Source organism: Nomascus leucogenys, chromosome 23 (assembly GCF_006542625.1).
Source record: "Nomascus leucogenys isolate Asia chromosome 23, Asia_NLE_v1, whole genome shotgun sequence".
Classification (NCBI taxonomy): Eukaryota; Metazoa; Chordata; class Mammalia; order Primates; family Hylobatidae; genus Nomascus; species Nomascus leucogenys.
The window spans coordinates 863337-874272 of NC_044403.1; the positions used below are offsets into that span (position 1 = coordinate 863337).

At 43.3% G+C, this 10936-nt stretch overlaps 1 protein-coding gene across 3 annotated transcripts in view; it reads left to right on the forward strand.

The window, feature by feature from the left end:
- Window positions 1-6920, forward strand: part of RESF1 (retroelement silencing factor 1) — a 34660-nt gene extending 27740 nt beyond the window's left edge. For 2 of the 3 annotated variants that reach the window (XM_030804598.1, XM_030804597.1), the window contains 2 exons: window positions 526-609; window positions 6189-6920. In XM_030804598.1, the coding sequence (XP_030660458.1) occupies window positions 526-609; window positions 6189-6346 (242 nt within the window). In that variant the 3' untranslated portion in view covers window positions 6347-6920. Of the gene's footprint in view, window positions 1-470; window positions 610-6188 lie in introns of those variants that run through there. The other variant, XM_030804599.1, reaches the window with a different exon arrangement.
- The last annotated feature ends 4016 nt before the right edge of the window (window positions 6921-10936 follow it).

Here is a 10936-nt window from a genome sequence, read left to right on the forward strand (position 1 = left end):
CATTGTGCTGAGAAACTCAGATTGGAAAACTAAAGGATTTGAATGGAAATTGAAGTCTTTGCTTTTCTGACTCTATTTGTTGGGGTTCATAAAACAATAGCATAAACATGATACGTTTTCCTGGAAAAGAAGATAGGGATATATTCATTTTGTCAAAAATTGGTGATTTCAGTAGGTTCTTTCATTTGGATCCTTAGAATTTGAGGTGGGGATATAATCGGAACATTGGAAGTGGGTGGGGGCAATGTAATTTTTTATCTCGTGTCCTTTAATATCTGGAGATGTATTAACCTCTTCAGCTCATGTGAGGGGAACATAATTACATAGTAAACTCATTTTTTAATTGAGGTAAGCATTTCAAATAGGAGAAATCATTTTTCCAGTCCTTTTTTTAGAGTTGTGTTACATGTGGTTATATCTAGTGCCTTCCAAAATCTATTTTCAGCTTACATGATTTTCCTTTGTTATAGTACTAAAGGAGATGATTAGCAATATCTAGAGTTCTGAAAATGAATATTTAAATAGTTTCAGGAATAAAAAGTACAAAAGAAGACTGGTTAAAATGTGTTGCTACAAAGAAAAGGACACAGAAAGACAGCCAAGAGAAAGGTAAAGTCATCTTTTTAAATCTTGATTCACTTATCTCCCTATCTGGTATATGGAAATTGGATTATGGTTATGATATGATTGTAAAGTATGATTTTATCCATGTTCTTTTTTTTTTCAGTCATTCAGTATTTGTGTTTGAGTGGTAGGAGGACATTTTTGTGTTGTGCTGTGGAATGAAAAGCTGAGATTTATTTTCTTTTAATAGGAAAATAATTCTTATCACAATGAGCTGAGAGGTTTGTATATTTTACCTGTATAGGACTAGACAGCAAATACTTTAGGTTTTCTGGGTCATAAGGTGTCTGTCCTGACTACTCAGCTCTAACTCTGTTTCAGGGAAATGGCTGTAGATAATATGTAGATGAGTATCAGCTGTGTTCTGATTATTTATTTATTTATTTATTTATTTATTTATTTATTTTGAGACAGAGTCTCACTCTGTCACCCAGGCTGGAGTGCAGTGGCATGATCTTGGCTCACTGCAACCTCTGCCTCCCAGGTTCAAGCGATTCTCTCCCTCAGCTTCCCAAGTAGCTGGGACTGCAGGTGGGTACCACCACGCCCAGCTAATTTTTGTATTTTTGGTAGAGGCAGGGTTTCACCGTGTTGGCTAGGCCGGTCTCAAACTCCTGACATCAGGTAATCCATCTGCCTCAGCCTCCCAGAGTGCTGGGATTACAGACATGAGACACCGCGCCTGGCCTCTAATTAAACTTCATCTACCAAAGTAGGCAGCAGACTGGACTTAGTTTGCCAGACCCTGGATTCAATTATTTACATGTTAATTTGATTAATCTTCAATATAATTTAGGCAGGGATATTTCCATTTTATAGATGAAAGGTTACATCATTTGACTTAAGTTTCATTGCTAGTGACTGAATTAGGGACTTGAATCTGGTCCCCTCTTTTTAAAGTCCATTAAGTGTGGTTGAGGTATAGTCAGCCCTCCGTATCTGCGTGTTCTGTATCTGTGGATTCAAACAACTGTGGATGAAAAATACTTGGGGAAAAAAAATTAATACAACCATAAAAATAGAAGCTTAAAAGACAATATAGTATAACAACTGTTTACATAGCATTTACATTGTATTAGGTATTAAAAGTAATCTAGAAGTGATTTAAGGTGTGTGTGGGGGGTATGCTTTAGGTTATATAAAAATACTGTGCCATTTTACATAAGGAACTTAAGCATCTCCAGATTCTGGTATCTATTTGGGTGGGTGCTGCAGAGGTGTCCTGGAATCAGTCCCTCTTCAATATCCAGGGATGACTGTATTTTAATAATGAGACCGGTCCTAGCTGTGTTATTTGCTGGGAAGGGATTTGGGCTGAGGACCAACTAGAAAAAGTAGAGCTTTGAGTATTTGATTTATTTATTTTTTTTTGGAGATGGCATCTTGCTCTGTCTCCCAGGCTGGAGTACAGTGGCACGATCTCAGCTTGCTGCAACCTCTGCATCCCGGGTTCAAGCATTTCTTCTGCCTCAGCCTCCTGAGTAGCTGGGACTACAAGTGCACTACCATGCCTGGCTAATTTTTGTATTTTTAGTAGAGACTGGGTTTCTCTCACTATGTTGGCCAGGCTGGTCTCAAACTCCTGAACTCAGGTGATCCACCTGCCTCGGCCACCCAAAATGCTGCGATTACAAGCATGAGTCACCGTGTCCACCTGAATATAGGATTTAATTAGTGGAGTGAAAGTACCTTGTTTTTAGGGTTTGGCTTTGAGAACTAAAAGCTAGAGCTCAAGAGTTTTGTCTTAGTTTTGGTTCATTTAATAGGCAAAGAGGGGGCCGGGTGCGGTGGCTCACACCTGTAATCTCAGCACTTTGGGAGGCCGAGGCAGGCGGATCCTGAGGTCAGGAGATTGAGACCATCCTGGCTAACACGGTGAAACGCTGTCTCTACTAAAAATACAAAAAATCAGCCGAGCGTGGTGGCGGGCACCTGTATGTAGGCAAGAGAATGGCGTGAACCCAGGAGGCGGAGCTTGCAGCGAGCCGATATGTCGCCACTGCACTCCAGCCTGGGTGACAGAGCGAGACTCTGTCTCAAAAAAAAATAGGCAAAGAGGGGTTCAGAGCCTTAAAAAGGGAGAGCAGCAGAATCTCACCAAGAGAAACAATAAGAAGCACATTTTATAAAAGGAATTGACAATGGTTGTGAAGAGAGCTTCAAACAAATACATAGAAGCAGGCATGTAAAAATTGAGTAAAGGCTGGGCGAGGTGGCTCATGCCTGTAATACCAGCACTTGTGGGAGGCCGAGGCAGGCAGATTGCCTGAGGTCAGAAGTTCGAGACCAGCCTGGCCAACATGAAACCCCGTCCCTACTAAAAATATAAAAATTAGGTGTGGTGGCACATGCCTGTAATACCAGCTATTCAGGAGGCTGAGACAGGAGAATCACTTGGACCCGTGAGGCGGAGTTTCCAGTGAGCTGAGATCGGACCACTGCACTCCAGCTTGGGCGACAGAGCGAAACTCCGTCTCAAAAAAAAAAGTCAGTTAGCATTGAAACATGCATATGGGAAAAACTTGCATCAGTGAAGAAGTGTACTCTTAATCAGAACAGGCCAAATAACCTAAAGAGGAGGGAATGGAGAGCAGTGAGAGGCCTGACAGTGGGAAGACAATGCCTCTCGGGTTGGAAGGCACAAAGCCAAAAATGCGAAAGATACAAATGGGCACGAAGATTGGGGTAAGAAAAAAGCTTCTTGGAAACAGGAGAGACATGATTATTATCTCAAAGAGAAAGCGAGAGGCATGTTTGGAATCTGAAGCTGAAAACACTCAAAAGACAGATACACAGATTGACCAGAGAGGCTCAGAGATAAGCATGAGTTGAATGACATGTGCAGACAGCACAGCAGGATGAGCAATGCACGGTGAATGTGAGGCTGAAGTACTCAGAATCGTGATGAAAGAAAAACACAAACCAGGTGCGCTAAGGCAAAGCTGGGTGAGACAATCCAGGAGACAAGTCATACAGCTTTGTCATAGCACGACAAGACGCAAATAGGTGAGACCTAAGGGAGAAGAAAAAAATCTCAGGTGCTGCTACATGGGCATTTTTATTTACTTACTTTTATTTATTTATTTAATTTTTTTTTTTAGACAGTCTCGCTGTGTTGCCCAGGCTGGAGTGCAGTGGTGCCATCTAGGCTCACTGCAGCCTCTGGTTCCTGGGTTCAAGCGATTCTCCTGCCTCGGCCTCAGCCTCCTGAGCCACCACACCTGGCTGATTTTTGTATTTTTAGTAGAGACAGTTTCACCATGTTGTCCAGGCTGATCTTGAACTCCGACCTCAGTGATCCACCCACCTCAGCCTGCCAAAGTGCTGGGATTACAGGCGTGAGCCACTGCGCCCGGCCCCATGGGCATTTGTAATGCCCATTAGGGGCGAGTGAAGCTGGCTCTGGAGAAGGGATCTCTGGGAAATAGTGAATTATATACCTTAGACAAAGAGGCTGGAGAACCGTGAACCAACTATGAAGTGAGAGAAAAATGCCACGAACTCCCAATCTGCTCTAAAGAAACATACATCTGCCCTGGTGTGGGGCCCATGTGCGTCATCCCAGCACTTGGGAGGTCAAGGCCAGAGGATGGCTTGAGCCCAGGAGTTTGAGACCAGCTTGGACAACATCAGGAGACCCCATCTCTACAGATAACTTTTTAAAAAATTAGCCGGGCATAGTGTTGCACACCTGTGGTCCCAGCTGCTTGGCAGACTGAGGAAGGAGGATCACCTGAGCCCAGGAGTTGAGGCTTCAATAAGCCCTGATGCAGCACTGCACGCCAGCCTGGGCAACAGAGCCAAGACCCTGTCTCAAAAAAAAAAAAACCCCACAGGAGAAACAGATGTCTAAATTCGGTAGCAAAGGTTGCAGCAAACTTGAAGTCCTAAGTTAGGGTAAAGAGATGAAGAGGAAATGACAAGAATTTCTTGGAAAGCAACTTAAGAGACTCATTTTGGGCTTCAGTGTTACTAATTCTGAAAGAAAGCAAACAAGAAAGTGGAAGACTTTGCAGCAGATCTAAAGAACTAACAGGACAGAATACTCCACCCACTCAGGTAGAAAAAGACAAAACAGGACCCCATTATTCAGAAGGAAATAGCTGCAGCAGGAATGAAATGTACAGATAGTCCCTGACTTACAGTGGTTTGACTTAGGATTTCTTGACTATGATGGTATGAAAGTGATAACACATTCAGTAGAAAGTGTATTTTGCATACCCATACAGCAATTCTGGTTTTTTGTTTGTTTGTTGGTTCATTTGTTTTTTGAGACGGAGTCTCGCTCTGTCACCCAGGCTGGAGGGCAGTGGTGCGATCTCAGCTCACTGCAAGCCCCACCTCCTCCTGGGTTCACTGCATTCTCCTGCCTCAGCCTCCCGAGTAGCTGGGACTGCAGGCGTCTGCCACCACGCCCGGCTAATTTTTTGTATTTTTAGTAGAGACAGGGTTTCACCGTGTTGGCCAGGATGGTCTCCATCTCCTGACCTCGTGATCCTCCTGCCTCAGCCTCCCAAAGTGCTGGGATTACAGGCGTGAGCCACCGTGCCTGGCCGGCAATTCTGTTTTTCATTTTCACTATTCATTTGTTACTCATTTTCATTTCACTGTAGTATTAAATAAATCACGAGACATTGAACTTTTTTTTTTTTTTTTTTTTTGCTAAATGGGCTTTGGGTTAGATTTTGCTGAACTGTAGGCTAATGTAAGTGTTCTGAGCGTGTTTATGGTAGGCTAGGCTAGGCTATGATGTTTAGTAGGTTACATGTATTAAATATATTTTCAACTTGGTTTTTGGTTTTTGTTTTTTGTTTTGTTTTGTTTTTTGAGACAGTCTCACTCTGTCACCCAGGCTGGAGTGCAGTCGTGCGATAGCGGCTCACTGCAACCTCTGCCCAGCTAATTTTTGTATTTTTAGTAAAAACAGGGTTTCTCCATGTTGGCCACGCTGGTCTTGAACTGGCTTCATGTGATCTGCCTGCCTTGGCCTCCCAGAGTGCAGGGATTACAGGCGTGAACCACCATACCCAACCAGCCTCAATATATTTTCAATAGGTGATGGGTCATTATGAAAAAAGGACACTGAAGCTAATGTAACACTGAAATGGTCTAAAGAAACAGGAAACTATAGACATGTTTTAGAATATCTAATGCATGGCAAGACCAAAATATGAAACCTATCCTTTTCGTGTACTGTTTGGGACTGACTCATATTTGTACTCTTTGTATTGCTAATTTACATAGCTGTTTAAAAGGTCACATTCATACTAATGATATGCAGCGATACATTTTATTGAGCCAAGAGTAAGGTAGAACAGCCCAGGGCAATGAGGATGGGGCAAGGAGGTAGGAGTAGAAAAAACAGCCCCCAAAAGAAAGGCAAGATGTCACGTGTATATAACTTAGAATTCTGTAAGTGAAGAGCTGTGGTTCTGAAACTTTTGCTTAACTCCTTGCCTTAACTTTTTATCCCTCCGATATATATTTTCCCTCTGAATTTTGATTATATATTGATCACAGCTAACATTGAGAAATAAAGTAAGTAAAATTTTTATTTCCCTTAGATAATGTTAATTCAAGACTCTCGAAGAGAAGCTTCAGTGCAGATGGATTTGAGATGCTACAAAACCCAGTAAAAGATTCAAAAGAAATGTTTCAAACCTACAAACAGATGTACCTGGAGAAGAGAAGCAGAAGCCTTGGTAGCAGTCCTGTAAAATAATTACAAGATGTGGTGTTGTAATTGCCACTGGGAAATTTCTTTCCTTTTCTGTTGAAAGTATTTCGCTGAAGCTAATGAGAAATGCCATGATAAAGATTTCTCAGAGTTTGGTTCCCACTTTCATTGTGTTTCATTGAAAGTGCTTAATTAAAATGGCTTGAGAACTTTGGGTAGCCATGTGTAAGAAATGGATGGTATTCACCGTGGAAACATAAGGTATTTGAATTTCTACTCTATTGAACCAGGTTTACCATTATTTTAAAAGGAGTGCTTATACAAATCAATTTGAAATTCTACCCATCTTGAGGGAGGACTGTTCCTCAGTTAAGGACTTGTTTATTTAAATGGGACTGTAAATATGTTTTGATTTCTAAGCTATATTAGCAAAATTTATTTTTCAGAAATGCCCACTGTGATGTGAATGTCAAAATATATTCTTAAGTGTTTTATAACTAATTGTAAACTTTTTTTCAGAAGTCTTATTTTATACTTGTGAAACTGAACACAATTTTGGGACAACGTTTAAACATTACTTTTCATACTTGAAATAAACATTTATTTTTTAAAAAACTAATTTGAAACCTTCACAGCTCAGTTTCTTTTTGGTTTCCTACCTTTAAAAGGACGCATTTTGGAAAGTGCTTTCAAAAGCTGAAATGCGAGGTGGCTCACACCTGTAATCACAGCACTTTGGGAGGCTGAGGCGGGCGGATCACAAGGTCAGGAGATGGAGACCATCCCGGCTAACACGGTGAAACCCTGTCTCTACTTAAAAAAAATACAAAAAATTGGCCGGGCGCGGTGGCTCATGCCTGTAATCGCAGCACTTGGGAGGCCGAGGCGGGCGGATCACGAGGTCAGGAGATCAAGACCATCCTGGCTAACACAGTGAAACCCCATCTCTAATAAAAATACAAAAAATTAGCCGGGTGTAGTGGCGTGCGCCTGTAGTCCCAGCTACTCGGGAGGCTGAGGCAGGAGAATGGCATGAACCTGGGAGGCAGAGCTTGCAGTGAGCCGAGATTGCGCCACTGCACTCCAGCCTGGGCAACAGAGCCAGACTCTGTATCAAAAAAAAAAAAAATACAAAAAATTACCAGGACAAGGGTGGCAGGCGCCTGTAGTCCCAGCTACTCAGGATGCTAAGGCGAGAGAATGGCGTGAACCCGGGAGGCAGAGCTTGCAGTGCGCCGAGATCGCGCCACTACACTCCAGCCTGGGCGACAGAGCCAGACTCCTCAAAAAAAAAAAAGCTGAAATGTCACAGCAGCTGTGACAGTAGGTATTTTTAGATTCTGTTCACATGAGAACACAAAATAGGTTCGGGAAATTTCAAGAAACTGGAAGGCAAGATATAACTATTTCTAGTTTTACTTTATGACTACTAGAAAAGGGTTGGAGTTTTTGTTTTGAGACAGGGTCTCACTGTCGTAAAGGCTGGAGTGCAGTGGTGTGATCACGGTTCACTGCAATCACTGCTCCTGGGTTTAAATCTTCCCGCCTCTGCCTCTTGAGTAGCCGTGACTACAGTGCGCTAACACACCTGGCTAATTTAAAACAAATTATTTAATTTGCTCATCTTCTTTGTATTCTTCCAGTGTGCTGCCAAAGTGAGCACATAATTTTGTTTTTTTTGTTTTTGTTTGTTAATGTTTGGGGGAGTTTTTGTGGTTTTTTTGTTTGTTCTTTGAGACGTAGTCTCGCCCTGTCACCCAGGCTGGAGTGCAATTGCACGATCTGGGCTCACTGCAACCTCTGCCTCCCGGGTTCAAGCGATTCTCCTGCCTCAGCCTCCAAAGTAGCTGGGATTACAGGCGCCCGCCACCACGCCCAGCTAATTTTTGTAGTTTTAGTAGAGATGGGGTTTCGCCATGTTGGTCAGGCTGGTCTCGAACTCCTGACCTCAGGTGATCCACCCGCCCCAGCTTCCCAAAGTGCTGGGATTACAAGCATGAGCTACTGCGCCCAGCCTGTTTGGCTTTTTTTGTTGTTTTTTTTTTGTTTGTTTGAGACGGAGTCTCGCTCTGTCGCCAAGGCTGGAGTGCAGTGATGCCATCTTGGCTCATTGCGACCTCCCGAGTTCAAGGATTCTCCTGCCTTAGCCTGCCGAGTAGCTAGGATCACAGATGCCCGCTACCATGCCCAGCTAATTTTTGTATTTTTAGTAGAGACGGGGTTTCACCATGTTGGTCGTCAGGATGGTCTTGAACTCCTGACCTCGTGATCTGCCTGCCTCAGCCTCCCAGAGTGCTGGGATTACAGACGTGAGCCGTCTGGCCCAGCCCTGAGCACATAATTTAAAAATACATGGATTTTTGGAGACATGAAATTCTACCATGTTGTCCAGACTGGTCTTGAACTCCTGGGCTTAAGTAATCCTTTGGCCTAGACCTCCCAAAGTCCTGGGATTACAGACATGAGCCACCACGCCCAGCCTACTTCATTTTTTAAATAGTAAAAAACTATAAATATTATCATGCCTAAATAAAAGATTGATTCACCTCAGGTGATCTGCCTGCCTTGCAATCACTTCCCAAAGTGCTGGCATTACAGGTATGAGCCACTGCACCTGGCCAATTTTGGTCTTGTGTGACTAAGCTAGAATGTACTAGGTTTGTGTAAACCTGGATGGTACAGGTTGAATATCCTAAATGTAAAATCCAGAGCTGGGCACAGTGGCTCATGCCTGTAAGCCCCAGCACTTTGGGAGGCCAAGGCGGGCAGACGACCTGAGGTCAGGAGTTCCAAGACCAGCCTGACCAACATGGCGAAACCCCATCTCTACTAAAACTACACTATTAGCCGGGTGTGGTGGCAGATACCTGTAATCCCAGCTACTTGGGAAGTTGATGCAAGAGAATTGGTTGAACCCCGGAGGCGGAGGTTGCAGCGAGCCGAGATCACGCCATTGCACTCCAGCCTGGGCAACACGAGCAAAACTCTGTCTCAAAAAAAGAATAAAATCCAAAATGTTCCAAAATCTGAAACATTTTGAATGCCAGTGTGATACTCAAAGGAAACGCTCATTTGAGCATTTTGGATTTTGCATCTTTGGATTAAGGATGCCTGGTTGGTGAGTATAATGCAAATATTCCAAGATCCAAAAATATCTGAAATATTTTCAGTCCCAAGTATCTCTAATAAGGTGTAGTCAACCTAGATGTCCTATTGCATACCTAATCAGTATGGTATATCTTATTGCTTATAGGCCACAAATGTGGACATCATGTTACTGTACTGAATGCTGTAGGAAATTATAACAATAGTTAAGTATGTGGGTCTCAAACATAGAAAAGCTACCGTAAAAATACAGTATAAAAAAAAAATGGTGCCAGGCACAGTGGCTCACACCTGTAAACCCAGCACTTCGGGAGGCCAAGGCGGGTGGATCACCTGAGGTCAGGAGTTCAAGACCAGCCTGGCCAATATGGTGAAACCTCTGCTCTCCTAAAAATACAAAAATTAGCTGGGTGTGTTGGCGCATGCCTGTAATCCCAGCTACTTGGGAGGCGGAGGCAGGAGACTCGCTTGAGCCTGGGAGGTGGAGGTTGCAGTGAGCCGACATTGTGCCACTGCACTTCAGGTTGGGCTACATGAGCAAAGCTCCATCTCAATAAATGAATGAATGATGGACCTGTATTGGGCACTTAATATGAACCATGAATGGCGCTTGCAGGACTGGAAGTTGCTTGCAAGTCAGTGAACTGGTCTGAGCAAGTGAATGTGAAGGCCTAAGACATTACTGTGTACCACTATCAACTTCATGAACACTGTACACTTGGGCGACACCAAATTTATTTTTATTTTTTACTGCGAAACGGGGTCTCTGTCACCCAGGTTGAAATGCAGTGCTGTAGTCTCAGCTTGCTGAAACCTCCACCTCCCTGTTGCAAGCAGTCCTCCCACACCAGCCTCCAGGGTAGCTGGGAACACAGGCACGATCCAGCATGTCCAACTAATTTTTAGTAACTAAATTTATTCTTTAAAACTTAAATAGAACTTAGCTTATGGTAACTATATTAACTTTTTAAATTTTTAGCTTTTAATTTTGGTTTTGGTTGTTTTTTTGTTTGCTTGTTTGTTTGAGACGGAGTTTTGCTCTGTCTCCCATACAGGCTGGAGTGCTGTGGCACAATCTTAGCTCACTGCAACCTCCGCCTCCCGGGCTCAAGCTATTCTCCTGCCTCAGCCTCCCAAGTAGCTGCGATTAACAGGTCTGCTCCACCACGCCCAGCTAATTTTTGTATTTTAACTAAAGATAGTTTCACCATGTTGGCCAGGCTGGTCTCGAACTCCTGACCTCAGGTGATCCACCTATCTTGGCCTCCCAATGTGCTGGGATTACAGGTGTGGGCCACTGTGTCGGGCCATTAATTTTAATTTTTTTTATTCATTTCAAGACAGGGTTAGGAAACTGCTAATTTTGTATTTCTGGTAGAGACAGGGTTTTGCCATGTTTCTCAAAACAGTCTCAAACTCATGGGCTGAAGCAATCCTCCCGCCTGGGCCTCCCACGATAAAGTGCTGGGATTACAGGTGTTAGCCAGTGTGCCCAGCCGCCAAATTTTTAGCTTTTTAACTCGTAATAAC